This window comes from Zerene cesonia, chromosome Z (assembly GCF_012273895.1).
Source record: "Zerene cesonia ecotype Mississippi chromosome Z, Zerene_cesonia_1.1, whole genome shotgun sequence".
In the NCBI taxonomy this organism is placed as follows: Eukaryota; Metazoa; Arthropoda; class Insecta; order Lepidoptera; family Pieridae; genus Zerene; species Zerene cesonia.
Window position 1 is genome coordinate 745350 of NC_052122.1, and position 17403 is coordinate 762752.

A 17403-nucleotide genomic window follows, 5' to 3' on the forward strand; every position below is an offset into this window, starting at 1 on the left:
TCACGGTGTTTTTTGCGGGCAACCCACACCTCCAGATCCAATAGAGAATATTCACATTCATTTCACTTTCAGTTATGTGCAATGCAAGAAACACATATGCAAAATCATGTTCAACATAGAATCCTACATAACTCCCATACTCCTCAGCTATGTTGATAAATATGTACGAGACTTCAAACCAGCTGATGCACAGGTATTTAAATAATTTAAATATTACTTAACTCTGTGATATGTACCATAAAATGTTTAACAAACAATCAATACACTTATTTTTAGGCTCTTATTGACCCTATTGACATAGTTTAATTATTGGCAATGCAAAATCTTAGAAAGTACTTCATTTATTACATCAAATGCTATAAAAAAAATTCATTTCTATATGTTTAATGATTGCATGACTAAACAAGAAAATACAATCGCTACGCTACATATCACCCATTTAATTAAATAAAACATTTTTATGATAAATCGCTTGTTTTCAATTGGAAACATTCACCAACAAAATCATTGCTTTTAGGTGTCGCTATGGGCAGGCGGTGTGACATTGCACAATTTAGTATTAAAAGCAGATGTACTGCAAAAGGAAGTGGCTCTGCCATTCACCCTCGTCTCTGGTCGCATACACGAGCTCCTTATTCAAGTACCATGGACCAAAATTATGTCAGAACCCATTGTTGTTACCATCAATACAATAGGTATGTATTAACTTAGCAGAAACATTGCAATAGTATCACATACATACTCGTAAATACATAGTGTTTATGGTGTAGTTTTCTTTATTGTTTTATGAATTCTATTACCGTTTTCGTCAGGAACTGAATGAACAATTAAATTGATTATGCCTCAGAGTGGGGTTTTTCTTTTAATATCTGATCAAGCAAATTATTATATTTTGTTCTTAAACCACTCAATTTCAATGTGCAAGTGTGAGAAAACTAGTTAATAAATGCAATTTCTGTTAATGTACTGTATTTTTTATTTCTAGAATGCATTCTCAGTCTCAATCCCCCTTCACCAGAAGAGAGCCCACCACCCGAGTCACCCAGGTAAGCAACTATCCTAATTTAATTTAGAATAGGTTTGTACGTCATTCTTCAATTTAAACAATTTTTTGTTTGTGCTGGGGAAGAACTGTTCCTTAAGAGTATTGTTAATCTGTGGTGACTCAATATATATATTAAACACATTAAATTGTTTGGTTGCGAGTGATCTTTTTTATAATATTAGTCATATTTTAATTCCACTTGTTATAATTATATAACTTTTTAGTTATATAACATTTTGCGATTTGGTGTCATAGTTGTAATAAGGTTAAACCTAAATATGTTTTCAAAACTTCTCTTTGTTTCCTACGAAACAAATGCATATGACGAAGCTAACAGAATTTAACTTTGATTTTGTACGTGCCCCACTATCTAATTGAAGTTTAAAACTTAAAAATTTACAAATATTAGATCTGTTAAACGTATACTTGAATAAATGACATTTTAAAAGCGTCCAAAATTGTCTGTACATCACAACCCACCAGGACGCAAGTGGTCGAAGCGCCGCCTGGCTACATGCAGGCCCTGGTGCGGCGCATCGTCAGCAACATATCGGTGCGGGTGCACTCGCTGATTGTGAAGTACGTGCACGATGACATCGTGCTCTCGCTGAACGTGAAGCGGCTGGCCGTTGACAGCGTCGGAGCTGATTGGCAGCCGCAGTTTGCTGGTAAATGCTGTTTATATTAGGAGATGGAAAGATTTTTGTAAAATTGATATGATTTTAAGAGCGATTACGGAGTTCCTTGCCCGCTCGTAAGTAGAAATACTAATTTCGGTTACAAACCGTTGGTAAATTTTAAATTGTTTATATTGACTATTCTAAAGCGCTTAAAAAAAGTGTTATTATGAATATTGTTAATAATTTAAATATACCTCAAGGGAGCGTTCAATCGGAATAAAAACTATCCTATCACCCAAGTCAGTTCATACCCTATCGGTATACCAAATTTCATCAAAATCCATTCTGTAGTTTCAGCGTGATTGACGAACAAACATCACAGACATAAAACTTTTATATTTATAATATTAGTGTGATTTAAGGTGTTATAAAAATTGTTCTCCTTTCAGACGTATATATATGTATAAAATAAAACAACTCTACTGAGTGAGAGATATTTGCTGCAATATAAAATTGTTATTTGTTTGTTACAGATATAGATCAAGTCGAGCCCGTTATCAGGCGGCTGGTTCGCTTGGATGATTTAACACTATGCCTCGACAAAAGTGATTCGGATGGAAAAATACGTTTTTATCAAGAACCCCTGCTATATAGATGTCAGCTGGACCTCCGGTGAGTAACAATATGTGGATTAATCATTTTTTAATTAAGAAAACATTCCTTTTTTAATTCACTGTACTTGTGACTTAATAACTTTTACACTTGTTATTCGGATTTATTCTTCAAATAAAAGGAGATATATAAAATAACTGACTTACTCCTCTTTGAAGTACTGTTTCAATTAAACGTTACTCTAGGTTTTATATTTATAAGCAAAATCTTAAGTAGACAATTTCTTCAAAATTAATAAAAAGCAGATAAAATAATTAATAAAAAAATATTTAGTTTATGAGAAACTGTTAATATATTTAACTTCTTTTTCTTTTTATTGATCGATGAGTCGAAATTTGACCAGAATCTTATGTTAAAGGATGATTCATCTATACAATTTAATTTGAATAAGCACATTAATGCTACCAGCCCTTTATTATCTTATAAAGAAATGCTTTTTTTTTGTCACAGAGTATTAACGCGTCTAGTCTCCGCCAATACGCGTCGAGCGCGCAGCCTCAGCGTCCAATTGCGCTCGAGCCGGCTCGCGTGGGGCGTGACCAGCGAACAGCTGGTGCTGCTGCTGCGGTTGTTGAAGGAGCGCTCTTTGGTCGACATCAAACCACCCTCACCGGTGCCTAAAGCGCCGAGTGTACAGCAGGCCCCTTTGCGTGAGTGGTTTTGGAGCTATTGGATGCATGTTGGTTGCGATTTAGGTGTTAGGTATGTTTCTCATAGTTCATAAAAGTGAAGAGATGTCTGATAGACCATTTTGAGGAGTTCACGCGAAAAAAAGTGATGATTTTATTCATGTTTGTTTTTGTCGGTGCCTTATTTATTTATGTCATGATTTGAAACATTTTTTCCGTATAATTTAGCTTACTTTAATTTGTATTAATATTGGGATCGTAGTACGTTGCATTTCTTATCGATTTTGTCAAAATGAAAACACTTTACTTATTATTTGCATGCACCAAACATACAAATTAAAAAAAGACTTCTGTCTGCAGATTCAGTATCATCCAACTCCGCTGAGCCAGCGCGCAGCGAGAGCTGGTCCGAATGGGCGTGGTCGTGGTTACCCACATGGATGGACCGTGATGGCGTCGAGGAAACCCCCGCACCGGCTACACCGATACCGATTGCGTTCACTGCATATCTGGAGCATGTGGCGCTCGTTTTTAAGGTGAGCGTGCATTAATTAATATCATACCAGATCAGATATTTAGCTTTGATTTACCATAGCGGCTTGTATTACAACAACTACATATCCATCGTAATAGTAGTGTAAATTATATTTAAATAAAATTATTGAAATTCCTGTGTGTCATATGCTACACTTCTTCCCAAAAGTATAATTGACAATTCGTTACTTTTTTTCTGTTTTAAATTGAAAGTCTCTTTGTCGCGTTGGTTTTTGGCTATGTCTGTGATAAATTGAGTCCAAGATTAACAATTTCGTCGTGTCGTGCTTTGTTAATTGTTTTATACAAACAAAATCGTTACCAGGTGATGGAAATAGAGGGCGGTCGCAAGCGCGCGCGCGGCGTTCTAGAAGTTTCCGCGACGGACGCCGTCGCCAAGAGCTCGGTGTGCTCGCCGAGCACGCTGCGGGTGCAGGTCGGGGCGCGGCGGCTGGCGCTGCTGTCGCACGGCCGCTGCGTGTGCGGCCACGTCGGGGTGGATGCGGTATGTGTGACGATTGTACAATGGAGATATGTGGACGTGGCGTTCTAGAAGTTTCCACGACTGATTCGAGCTCGGACTAAGGTTTCAGATGCGAAGTAGAGAGCAATATATGTGTGTGCCATCATCGTCATCATCAGCCCAAATATGTTTCACCGTGGAGACACATGACTCCTATTACTGTTCTGACCTAATCCACCTCTCTGGCCTTATGCAGGTTGATGTTATTTGTTGAATTTTTAATTCTTGGATATGCTAGTTGCCTTTACCTTTTCGAGTAGTGGGGATATGGTTAAGGTGCAGATAAATTGAAAAATCACGTCCGGTCTCGAACCACGACTTTTGCGATTTAAATCCGAGGTTCTCACCACAAAGCCACTAAAGCTGAGCCATGTGTGAAGTATAAGTATATGTTTTAATAGCTAAAAAGATATATTTTTGAAAAAATTATGACTACACAGCTGAATGACGCACCGACAACGTACCTCAGTAAAACGGGAGATCACGATGAAGCTTGGTGCTGGATTGATGAAGATTTCATTGATCAGAAAATAGAACTTGGCGTCGCGGCTGAGGAGCAACTCGGAGAACCACTACCTACAGTAAGTAAGCTATGCTAACCTTTTGGATGAGTGACTGCTGCAGTAGCCAATCTGAATGGAGACTGCTCAAGAGACTAATATGATGATAGCCTGTTTTTCTTTCACAACAAGATTTTACAGTTAAGTATTTTGTAACACCTGGACGGAAAGTACTCTTAATATATGTAGATATATTACTCAAAGAGAAGAAAATATCTTTCCACCATTTTGAAAAAAAGGAAGAATCTATTGAAAGATTTCCGAAACTTCGTTTATCACAACGCTTCACCGACGCTGTGCACTATCTGCCGATCTTATGATCTTTCCACCCTTTTTTTAATCAAGATAAAAACGTTCTCAACTCTCCAGTTGAACCAAATTACTAAAAGCATACAATATTTGATCGCTTAATTAGTTGAGATATTTCATAGCGTATTTGTTTTTGTTAAAAAAAAATAGTGTAATAATTCTTTTAGCAATCGGGGAACGTATCCGATTCTCAAACAGAGCAGAATCAAGACCAAATACCCACGGAAACGGATGAGAGGGACGAAGCAAAAGACACTTTCTGGACGAAAATGGCGCCCGTTGTATATGTAGAGTATAACCACGATAGAGTGCCCTCTGATAGACTCGTTAATCCGTATGATAATCCGCCAAAAGACTTCGAATATAGGTAACTATAGAATTTTTCTATGCGCTAGTGGTTATTTTCAAAATTCGATTTATAGTATTCTTATCATTTTATTGATGTCGACTGTAAATATATATGGGTGATATGTATGGGTTTTTTAGTTCTAGAATCTAGTAACATTGAAAAAAAAAAATTCTAAAATTACCCCATCTACTACGATTTAGTTGTAGAATACGTATTTGTTACAGTGATGTGTAATGGACTGTCAATAGGATCGTAATAGTGTTACATTAATAATTATCATCATTCACTTGCAGTGACTGGGTGGAGGACAGCGTGATGAAAATAGTAGTGAGTCCGATGTCAGTGCGTGTGTCGACCGGACTCCTGCATCGGCTGGCCGTTATACGGAATGCGTTGAACTCTGTACCCCTGTTTAACGATGAAGGTTAAAATTGTACTCTAGTTTTTAACTCAAACTCGACTTTTTTTATCGTGACGATAACAAAGCTTGCGGTCGAGATTGCTTTTAGCCATTGATTTTATTCAGAAAAAGTTATAATTATCTCATTTTAATTGAAAAGGTTATTTATATACTTATCTTAATTGATTGATTAACTACAAGATCTAATCTGCATAGAAGAATTAAAACTTAATTAATTACATACCCCCCCCCCCCACTCCCTTTTAGATCCGCCTACACGCACTCTAACAGTGGAAGAATGCGAAGCGCTCTCAGAGAACCTGCCGCAGCGGCGCATCGGTATAGAGATAAACGGTGTGACCATAAGGCTGATGCCCTGGGACCACTCGCCGAACGAAAAGCCCCTCGATGCGTCGATAGTGCTTGACGTGGACGTGCCCAAAGCGATGTTCAATGTGGCCGCACCGTTGTATCCTTTACGGTGAGTTCTAATTACCAATTGTTATTAAAGGATTGCTGAATGCGAGGTATTACAATCCCACGTCAAAAATATTTAAATATTTGGAAAGAGTTCTATTATTATTTTTTTTTTGCTATAAATACTATATACTATATACTATACTATATAATAAGTGTCAGGTCACTAAGATGCATTTTTCTAATGGTGAAAGAATTTTTGAAATCATTAAAGTACTTTTTGTGTGAAAGCATTACAAACATACATAAATACGAATGTTTTTATAATATTAGTTTCATTTGAGATCTTAAAATTTTTAAAATTTTACTCTCCTCTACTGAGCGCAACCCCATTGGTTATGTAAATTAACCTAAACCTCTTTCCCAGAGTCTGTTCAGCGGCGTGTCAAATGCCCGAAGACAGTGGCCCACTCTGGCAAGGCGCTCGCTTGCACGTATCGGGAACGATAACCGCCATACAGGCAACACTGATCTCGCTCGCGGATAACAAGTCGAGGCCGTGCGCACGCGCAGATGTCCGCTTCGTCACGCATTCGCTTTTACATAGGAATTACTTTGCGGAGGAGAGCGTCGTGTTCAGTTATAGCGTTAAGATTCGTGAGTACTTTGTTGTTCAATAGATGCTATATAATATATAATGATCATATTTTATATACCCTTACAATATTATATACCCTTACACCAGACAAAGATTTGTACCCTAATTTTTGATTTTTGATTCGATATTTGATAAATCTTTTGAAGTAATTGTTCACGATTTAAAGGTATAATATGCGAAATATGTCAACATAAAATGTTTGTGAAATATAATATTATGTGTTGTAAAATCATACTGTCAAATGCATTATTTATATTAATTGTTATTATTTTTCCAAGGAGAGGCGAGTGTTTGTGGCTCCTCAGCGCGGTTGCAAACGGCTTGGTACATTCCTATTTCACTGTGCAATCAGAAAATATCTATGCCATTGAAACATACCACAGTCGCCAAGGATGCCTTGACCGATGAGGGTAAATTGCAATAATGATTTAAACAGTTATGAACATAATCATCAATTTAAAAGAGGATTTAATAATTAAAAGTAAATCAATATGTAAATAATAATAATATAGTCGAAGTGAAAACCTCCTTCGTTTTGGGGATGTCGGTTAAAGAAGGGATTGTTGTGGAGAATATTTCTATTTATTATTTAAAGGTTTTTTGCTATTGTTATTTCTAAGCAATTGATCTTTCGAGGTTCTTTTTTAAATTGATCTATCGTTAATAATTACGCATGTTTAATATATTTAATGTATGTATTATGCGTACAATATAATACTCTTTTCAGAATCCGTAGCGATAGAGCTGACACTGGAGGAACTGTCGGTGAGGGGCTACATAACGAGAAACATACACACACACATACTGACACTGCACTCAGTACGAGCGACCGCGCATCACGCACCGAGTGAGTGACGCAACATGAACATACATTTTTTACACATACACTATGAGTTATTAGAATTGGTTCTAAGAACTGTTTGAATTGAATCATTGGCGGATTATAATATATCTTTAATTTAGTTTTACCAAGGGCAAGAATAATCTAGTTTTTTAAACGTTATAAACGAGGAGAATTCTACAGGTGTAAGCTAGATATTTACATTTTTAATAATTTAATAGTAAGCGTTACATTAAACATTGGTGGAAAAGTTGTGAAATATTTTTTTTTCTATTTTTTAGCAGATGGCGAAGAGGCGAAACAGGCTTGGTTATTTTCGGGCCCTGACTCGCCAACAACGACGTAAGTATTTTCATTTTATTTTAATACTTATAAAGATAAACATAAAACTTTATTTTTTAAGATTGTTTGTGCATTTAATTTATTGTGAGATTTATTTTCAGACCGTACCTTCGCAGTGCATTTCAATGGTGCAAGGAGCCGACACAAAACGCGTTAGATTATATAGGCATTTGGCTGGAGCCTATGGCCTTGTGCGTGGATCCGTTACTTGTTGCGTGGCTTGGGTACAGACCCAAAGTAAAGATCACAGGTATTTATATGTTAATCAAGCAAAGCACAATATTATCTACTACTAGCTGTTCGCTACGGCCGTGGTACATATATAGTCTTAATGTTGAAAGAATTTAAAATCGGTCCAGTGCGTGAAAGTTTTGCATGAAAACGTATCAACATACAAAAATACAAAAATTTCATCTTTATAGTATTAGAGTAGATAACAAAAATTACACACTTTAACTCAAAGTAGTCTAGGCGAAAATTGGCCAATTTGTGACTAGATTTCTCTGTTAATAACTAAATAATCATTTAGGAACACATTTTGTGTTTGGGCTTCATTTTAAATATTTCACTAAGTAACAATATTTATATTGTTTTATTAAGTGTGTATGTTCTACTGGATTTAATTTTTTTCTAGTATTTGAGGATATTGAAGAGAAAAAACAAAACTGTAACATACCAAATTGTGAATCTCTTACCGCAAAATTCCGCATGCGACTTTAAAACTACCTACTTTAGATAGAGGCCATTATTATACCTTTTCATATAAATTTTTAATTCTCATATTAAAAACAACAGTAAATAGTATATGATATTAATATATAAGATTTTTCAGAATCACGATCTCAAACGTCATCTCTGAAAATGACATCCTCATCACAATATTTATTGAAACGGCGAACGACTCCACCGGTTAGTATGCGATTTTTAATAAACGATAAACGCTAAAGTAAAATATGATTTAAGTACTTTTCGAAATTAAATTTAAAGAAGCTAAATTATGTTTAATAAACATTTTGGTTGGGTAGTATCTGGCTGACCTTACTGCCTCAGTGAATTCTTTTTGTATATTTTTTTAAATGTAAAACTATTAAATGTATTTTATAAACACTTGAAAAACATTATAACTGAAACGAAATAAAGATGATAGGTGCTTATTTTTCGCAGTTTAACTTAAGTTTTGTTAAATTTACCTAAATATTTAATAATTTAAAATTTTGCTATAAGAATGTACACAAATATGCAGTGATACTTAATATTTACTAGTCGTCAAGTGGCAGAGGTGGTAGTAGATCAGGGTCTGGGGCCGAAGTCCACGTGAAGACTCGCAGCGTGGAGTCTAGCAGTGAGAGGAGTGATAAGAAGGAACCTAAACCTGGAGTGCCACCAGTGAGTACGAATTAAGTTTGTCCTGTGCATTGTTAAGATTTATTTGGACTTGACTGTTGGTCGTATAATAGCAAACTAAATAAGCCTCAAAATATGTCGCGTGAGCGCTCTTACCAGAGTTATTGTGAAGTTTAGATTAAATATTTAAATAAGGTATTTAAATATGTAACTAAGAATATTTAATATTAATGAATAAGATTAAATATTTAAATAAGAAATTTTTAGAGAATAGAAAAAGAATATAAATTGCGATTCGTCAAATTGTGGCAATTGTAAAAGTGATCAAAAGGAGAAAGGGAAGGGAAGGGAAGTAAGGATAAACGGATAATTATTTAAGAATTGTTTTTCTGCATATGATTCTACAACCACTATAAACCTATCTCGCAATGATTTATTTTATTAATTAATTTGTTTATTGGTGATTTAATAGCTTTACAGCTTTTGCACTACATTACAACAATATATTGAATTTAATTAACAATTCCAGAATAAAAGATTATTCTTTATATATTATTAAAACTCAAAATCTTGTTTTGTTTTAAAAGTTGCGTGAAATAATCTTAAAAATAAGCTTTGCGCATACGGCGAATGCTGAGGAATGTGGTATAAGCCATGCCTCATACAAAACATTCCATCCACCACTCTACCACCGACCGACTACACGTGACGATATGTACGCTGTGTCGTTAACGGAGCAGAATAAAGTAATCACCCCGCCATCGCCAGCCGGCGGCGGACGCGTGGTGGTCAGAGGAGCGGCTGCTGCGGCTGCACGCGCGGCTGCGGCGCGTGCTGGTGACGTGCGAGTGCGGGCTGCTGCTCGTGTACGTGACGGCGGCGAGCGCGAGCGCCGTGCACTGCGCCACCGTGCGCGACGCGATCGAGCGGCACGCGCTCGCGCTCAACCGGGTGCTCGCTGTCAGGTAATGTCGCTTGTTCGATATATGTAATATATAAAATTCTCGTGTCACAGTTTTCGTTGCCATACTCCTCCGAAACGGCTTGACCGATTTTGATGAAATTCTTTCGGTATCTATGAGAATCGGCCAACATCTATTTTTCAACCCCCTAAATGATACAAGTAAGGCAGAACAGCGTTTGCCGGGTCACCTAGTATATAATATCTAAAAATCCAGTGTCATGATGTATGTTCCCAATGAACTCTTCAGCAACTCAAGCGATTTGGATGAAATTTGGCATTTTATGTGTAATTTGGTCCAACTTATAGAATAGTTTTTATTTCGAATAATTATACCAATAATTTATAATCTTAATATTTTTAATTATTACTCAGCCACAGCAACGCGTGGCCGGGTATGCTAGTATGTAATATGACTTACATATTACAGTCAACAATACGCTCCTTCCGTCTCCGCCCGTATATCAAGATTCCTGTTTTCTCCCAAGGAAGCGTTTAATCGGGATAAAATGTATTCTATCACCCAAGTTAACTCATACCCTGTCTATATACCAAATGTCATCAAAATCCGTTCAGTAGTTTCAGCGTGATTGACGGACAAACATCCAAACAAACAAACTTTCACATTTATACTATTAGTGTATTTTTAACGTTCACAATTACAGAAAAATTTACTAGGATTTTTTTTCTAATCACCCGTGTTCACAATTATTCTGTTTGACCTTAAAGTTCAATATATTTATGTCAATGAAAGTGCTTTTAACTTTAAAGAAATAATGACTCAATTGAATTCAAATCCAATAACTTTTTTACTGTAGTATTATATTGCTTTGCAAGCATTTTGTTGATTTCTATATATAAAAATTGGTATAAAATTAACGATAAAAATGTTTCAGTCTCGGTCGCTGGTCTATACATTCCAATTCCTCGATGAAGCATCTCTGGCAAGAAATAAGGCACGATGGACCTACATTCCTTTCACCAAAAAACGAAGAAAGTAAGTGTTCCTATGCTCTCAAACAAACCGTTTCAGTTTGTCACTTTTTTAGGGTTCCCTAGTTACTTGCTCAAAAAAGATCCCTAAAAAAGTAGATTCAACATGTCTGTCTATATATCTGTCCGTGGTTCAAAAACTATTCGTACTAGTAACTTGTAATTAGTAGAATCAGTATTATAATCAATTCTTTCTCAACAGTAGACGAATCGTTTCCCTGGAAGATGCGTATAGCGGACGTATCTTGCTATACATTGGAGGTACGCGCCGGCACCGAGCGTTCCGGCAAAGAGAAAGCCGCCAGTGGACTACGATCACATTTGAAAACCTCACGGGTGGCCATACCGAGAACTGTACTCGAACTAGTGACCACCACGGTCACGTTGTCCGTGGTCACTAAGTCGCTGCAAATCAAGGCGATACCGAGGCGCAGTGAGAGCAAAAAGCACGCTGATTCGAGCAGAGAGGATGAGGTTAGTTGACGTTTCTACTACACTACGTTTCTACACTAAACTACATGTACGGAACTCATATACTGTGAGATTTATATCATGAAAAATTAGCACCGATATTAACTAAGCTTCGTATTCATGATAGACATTTGTTTAGCAAAATTGAATCCACTCGGTACTGAGTTGCTGGTAACTCTGCCCGCTCTGATAAGTTCTCGCCCGAGACACCTACACATTTTAACTAAATTTCCTGCAATATTAATTTTGTTGATTTGTTGATTTGTTGTTCAACTTTTGCGTAACAAATTTTGACCAAAAATGCTGCTAGGCTTTAGTTACAATAGAAACTAAAGCGTATGATTGTTGCAGAAGTTGAAGTACTTTACGGGTGGCGTTGATTTCAAACCGTCGTCATTGAAAGAGTTCGTTCGTGGACCGGCCAGGTGAGATTTTTTTTTTGTTTTGTTCATGTTTGATGCGTAGGCATCCTACGGGACAACTATACAATAACAAGTACCGAATAGTTTAATTACATTTCCATTTCTGTCTTCAATAATATATTCTTATTATCAATTTGTTACATTTTCAGGCGGAAAAAACAAAGCAGTCCAGAGGTAAATATGAATCGATACAAACCAAGTTATTTTCACTTTTTATTGCTTGTCTATTTATACCTATATATTTTATGTACATTCATAGCCAAAAGAGCCCGAACCAGCGGCGGAAAGTGTCGAAAGCAATATAAGAGCTGGTCCCATCGTGTCGCTAGGGGTCAATCTTCATGCCGATACACCGCCCGTTACTGTGCGCTTGGATAGTGATCAAGTAAGTTCCCAAATCCGGCTCGAAGGATCAATTTTATTTTTGTTCTTAATTATTTTTTATTGTAGAATTTCAATTGCCTAAACTCTATCCGAGTAAAAATTAACATTTGTAAGTGTTCCCAAGTTTAACATTTTAACCATCGTTTTGTTTTCTATTACTTTGACATAAGGAGAGAACATGGCAAATCGTGAGTTAAATTTAGATGTTTCATAAAGGTCGATTTCAGCAATAATTTTAAACGCGATCAAATTCCCTATTCCCTGTAGATGTCGATGTTGTTTTAAACATAATATGAAATTGTTGGCCTGGCCTAAATAAAAAGTTAACTTAACTTGCGAACATACTTTCAATAAAGATCAGTTTCTAGTTTGAGAGTCATTTTTAAAAATCAATAACAAACAACCAAATAAACGGTATTTTATTGAACGTTGGTAATGAAATCCTACGAATGTGAGTGTAATAATATAATTATTTTAGGTGCATGTGGTTGTGGTAGCAATACATTGCTTCACGCATGTATTGAAATTGCTACGGCGACCGCCTTTAGCTATTCCAAAACAGAGTTTTACATCTGCGGGTGGATCTCGAAGATCGCTTATACGGTAAATAGTGTTTTTAATGTATATTTTATATGTTTGTCTGACCAATGGATGAAATAAATTGAATTTTGAGACACAATTTATCATTGATTTAAGATTGTTACTCATGAATAAATAAATGAATAATGCTATGCGTAAATGTCTTTACGGTATGGTCGTAAATTATCGGTATTACAAATATACTCTTATAAAGAAAATGTGTAAAATATATTCTATTAATTGTTTTGATGTGCTCTAGGTCCGTATCTGAAATAGATGAAGTGAGAAGCCTCTCAGAGGAGACGGAAAGTGGCAATCCTTCTGAACTTATATCGATATTTGAAGCGCATCCAGAGAGAGACCGTATGTTAATACTTTTTGATATATATATAATTGATATTGTAATGCAAGAGTAGTGTTTAAATATGTACTCGTATGTACGAAAATATTTTTGTCTATTTATAGTATTTACAGGATTATTTTTCTACCATATTAACGTGAAGTTTATCCATAGTCATTTGCCTGTTTAAATTGTGATTTCTATTTTTGCTGTTAAGACAAATGCCACATGTCAACGTTAAAAGCAATATGTAGCTCTGCTTCATTTTAAATGAGACGTTATTAAAATGAAGTGTTTTTCATAACCACAATAAACATCCTATTGACACATAATTATTAAAAATATATTTAATTTCCAGCGATAAAAATGAAGACGTTCTTCTGGTTCCAATGGGTGGTGAGCCACGCGTCGCTGGTGTTCACGACGTCCACCGCGAAGCTGGTGTTCGACACGGATGACGTCATCAGCAGCGTGGACCTGCAGGAGCACTACAACCAGTTCAAAGTGAAGATCGCCTCGGCGTCCGTGAAACACTTCGACCGGTGGGTGTGGTCAGCCGTTTGGGTTGGGTTATAGCGGTGGTGACGTCATCGCTAGCGATTTGAACACGTACGATTGACCTTTAGGAAACATCTGTGTTTCGATATCATCACGAATAAAAGTTATTTTTATCCAGTTTTATAGCTCCTGGATTTGTTCAAGTTTATCTATCAGTTAAAATTATTAATACTGTATGTAACTATATTATTTATTTATTTAAATTCTTTATTGTACAATGCGCACATAGGAGAACAAAAGAAACATACACACAAAAACATGATTTGTACATTTGGCGGCCTTATCGCTTTGAAGCTTATATTATGCCAAAAAAACTTAATTGCAATTTTATATACAAAGATTTTTTTAACATAGCTTACTGTTTATGTGCGGTTTTCGCTTGCTTTTAATGACAAAAAATATATTTATATATTTCTTTCCTTCTTTCAAATAGTGTTTTATAGGCTATAAATCTGTATCGGCTAGTGGTTAAACTGGCTATGGCCAGAAGACTTATGAGTCTTCTAATGTTGCAATATTGACCGAATTCATTGCAATTATAGCTTTGTTTCATTAATAATAAGGTGTCTTTCGTAGTACTGGCAGTGATGAATGGACGGCAGGAGTCCTCGGCGGCAGAGTGCTGGAAGCTCGCGAACCGACTAACGCAAAGGAAGAGAGTCACTTCCTCGCTGTCACCATAACACAAGCTTTGTGAGTTGATATTGTATTTCAATAAAAATTGACAGTAGTACCAGTTGTATCAACCAGGACATACGATTTCTTGGAAATATTCATTTACAAATGAACTTCTAATGATAAATAAGTATTACTTATTGAAATTGCAGAATATCCAACTTACCCGCTAGCTGGAAAGAAGAACTACATCCGAAACTTTTAGAACAAAACGCAGTAAGTCTGTACTTAACTATTTCGAAATCAGTGTGAAACTATTATTGTGGGAATCGAGCACGCTCGGCACGAATTGGGCCAGCTCGCACCGGGGAAGTACCAAACCCCCACAGAAAACCGGCGTGAAATAATAGCTTGCTATTGTGTTTCGTACGGTGAGTGGGGGAGCCGGAGGCCCATATCCTTTTCCTTACCCTTCCCAGTCCTTTCCTTTATTCCTCTCATCAATCCTTTCCTAATCCCTTCCCAATTAAAGTTGGCAATACATTTGTAGTGACGAAAGGTCTGCAATTGACCTTACGCCTCTCCAGATGTTCATGGGCGGTGGTAGCGCTTACCATCAGGCGACCCACCAGCTCCATTGCCGACTATGACATAAAAAAAAACTGTTTGATCTTCTTTATTGTGACCTTGATGAAATGTAACTTCTGAGAGCTGTAAATATTTAATATTTTTAATGTATACTAATATTATAAAGCTGAAGAGTTTTTTGTTTGAACGGACTAATCTCAGAAACGACTGGTCCGATTTTACAAATTATTTCAGTGTTGTATAGCCCATTTATCGAGGGAGTCTATAGTCTATATATGTACCACGGGCGGAGCCGGACCGCTTGTGTATTATATTTCTATAAGATATATTAAAATATAGCTTTAATTAACTGACAATCGATAAAATATTTCCACAGAAAGAAGATAGCATGTGGGAGATTTATGCGACACTAGCGCCACTAGAAGTTGTACTGCGACCCACAGTTCTAGAGCAAATCGTATGTTTGTTTCGAGTTTTGGTGCCTAAATCATATTGTCCCTTGAAAAACGAGGAAACTAGGTGAGTGTTAATTATATATAACGCACTGTGTTTAAAGATACAATCGTTCTTCATACTCTTAAAAATGTTATCATTTATAGCTACAGTTGAATTTATTATTCAGTGATAACTACTGACAAATAATTGCTTTAATTACCTGTATCTACCAATATTTAATAGTTTTAATAAATGTAAAAAACTGATTTTAAAGTAATAATGGGTGAATTATTATATTATTCTCAGTATAGGAATTAAATCTCTGTGACCTTTCAATATTCTTAAAAATACTTTTATAGGTTGAGCAATTGGCAGTGGCCGTTCTGCTACGTGACGGCGGGAGGCTTGCGTCTCCTACTAACCGATGAGATAGTCACCAATGAAGATGACACCATTATGTTGATTGTAAGTATTCCATGATAAAGGGCTTTGTTCATAAAATTTGTCATATATGTTATCTACTATGCCCTTTCATATGTAAAAATGGACCAGTGTACAGTATATCAATAGAATGTTTTGTTGTATTTCAAGTTGATGGAAATAAAAAAAGGATTCTTATAGCCTTAATAAAACGTTGTTAGTAAAGCATAGACACGTGTGATAAATCCAAATTTGTTAAAAATATTTCAACATTTAAAAATAATTAATCCACCACATTACATTTCGTTTGTCCTTTATGATAGTTTTTGTATTTTTTTTTCAGATTGGCAAAGTAACAGTCAATCCTCACCCTGAAAATCCTATATGCAGGTAATGTACATTATTTTTTCCATTCGGAATCCGTCTGTACATACATGGAAGTTTTTTTTTTATTCCACAACTTTTCCAATTTATACAAGTCCCTATACGTAACAATTGTCCATATCTATATTATTTCTTAGACGTGCAGTTAACCCCGGCACAGAGAACGCGTGGACCACATCAGGCATAGGGATGGAGGGACGCCAATACGAGGTCCTGTTGAAGAACATAGCTATACGCTCTGCTAGGTTCAAACAACTTGTTAACCAGGAGGTAATATTTTAGCTATTGATATCGTTTTGTATTGGCAATCAGTTCCGAGGCGGTCGGAGTTGGTATTAAGTGTGAATTCAGATTTCTATAAGCTTGTTAAAATGTTTTGCATTGCTGTTTCTTATTGATAATGCTGATCTATTGCTATTGCTGTATAGATATCTATGTAATGTGTTTTTTCGTGAAATTATACGATTACTAAATGTGATGGCTTTTTATTTGTTATTATTATGGTATTTTGTGGCCAGGCAGTGGAATCAGAAATATTGAAGACCACAGGTGGTGAAAATCCTGCTCTTAAATGGAGTCAGCCCGTGGTTTCGCCATGTATCACTCCAGTGTTACATTCGTAAGTATCCTTTGTGACACAATTATAACTCTATGTTTTTTATTTTTAGTATTTTGTAGTAAATAATTGATTTCAACAAAGCTATAAGGAACCTATATGAACTATATGATATTTTATAGTTGTCATTTAGAAATTTAATAGATTTTTCTTTACATTCCCATTTTAGCCAGTATAAATTGTTATTATTAGATAATAATTTATCTCAAAATACATCAATGATTCACAGTGTGGACGTAAGCTGCGTCCTAGCGCCTGCGTTCTTCCACTGCGGTGCGCTCACGTGCGGGCCCGCGGTCGAAGTCAACCTCGTGTCGGATTGCGCCATAGAGCTTAGCGTGGATAGACTGGGCGTGGCTATGCTCATACTGGGCCACGTTGCTGGCGCCTTTGA

At 36.2% G+C, this 17403-nt stretch overlaps 1 protein-coding gene across 1 annotated transcript in view; it reads left to right on the plus strand.

The window, feature by feature from the left end:
- The window catches only part of LOC119835687, a 42944-nt gene that overhangs the window by 2349 nt on the left and 23192 nt on the right, over positions 1 to 17403 (plus strand). The window contains exons 2-37 of the mRNA XM_038360661.1: positions 73 to 193; positions 518 to 695; positions 986 to 1046; positions 1529 to 1713; positions 2199 to 2337; positions 2788 to 2987; positions 3327 to 3502; positions 3826 to 4005; positions 4464 to 4604; positions 5060 to 5259; positions 5535 to 5665; positions 5909 to 6122; positions 6486 to 6715; positions 6995 to 7126; positions 7444 to 7563; positions 7839 to 7899; positions 8001 to 8149; positions 8732 to 8808; positions 9163 to 9285; positions 10012 to 10208; positions 11101 to 11201; positions 11400 to 11671; positions 12020 to 12093; positions 12240 to 12264; positions 12350 to 12475; positions 12953 to 13077; positions 13313 to 13416; positions 13752 to 13935; positions 14528 to 14644; positions 14779 to 14842; positions 15531 to 15673; positions 15949 to 16054; positions 16353 to 16399; positions 16531 to 16663; positions 16912 to 17012; positions 17239 to 17395. Coding sequence (XP_038216589.1) covers positions 107 to 193; positions 518 to 695; positions 986 to 1046; positions 1529 to 1713; positions 2199 to 2337; positions 2788 to 2987; positions 3327 to 3502; positions 3826 to 4005; positions 4464 to 4604; positions 5060 to 5259; positions 5535 to 5665; positions 5909 to 6122; positions 6486 to 6715; positions 6995 to 7126; positions 7444 to 7563; positions 7839 to 7899; positions 8001 to 8149; positions 8732 to 8808; positions 9163 to 9285; positions 10012 to 10208; positions 11101 to 11201; positions 11400 to 11671; positions 12020 to 12093; positions 12240 to 12264; positions 12350 to 12475; positions 12953 to 13077; positions 13313 to 13416; positions 13752 to 13935; positions 14528 to 14644; positions 14779 to 14842; positions 15531 to 15673; positions 15949 to 16054; positions 16353 to 16399; positions 16531 to 16663; positions 16912 to 17012; positions 17239 to 17395 — 4860 coding nt within the window. The 5' untranslated portion in view covers positions 73 to 106. The remainder of the gene's footprint in view (positions 1 to 72; positions 194 to 517; positions 696 to 985; positions 1047 to 1528; positions 1714 to 2198; positions 2338 to 2787; positions 2988 to 3326; positions 3503 to 3825; positions 4006 to 4463; positions 4605 to 5059; positions 5260 to 5534; positions 5666 to 5908; positions 6123 to 6485; positions 6716 to 6994; positions 7127 to 7443; positions 7564 to 7838; positions 7900 to 8000; positions 8150 to 8731; positions 8809 to 9162; positions 9286 to 10011; positions 10209 to 11100; positions 11202 to 11399; positions 11672 to 12019; positions 12094 to 12239; positions 12265 to 12349; positions 12476 to 12952; positions 13078 to 13312; positions 13417 to 13751; positions 13936 to 14527; positions 14645 to 14778; positions 14843 to 15530; positions 15674 to 15948; positions 16055 to 16352; positions 16400 to 16530; positions 16664 to 16911; positions 17013 to 17238; positions 17396 to 17403) is intronic.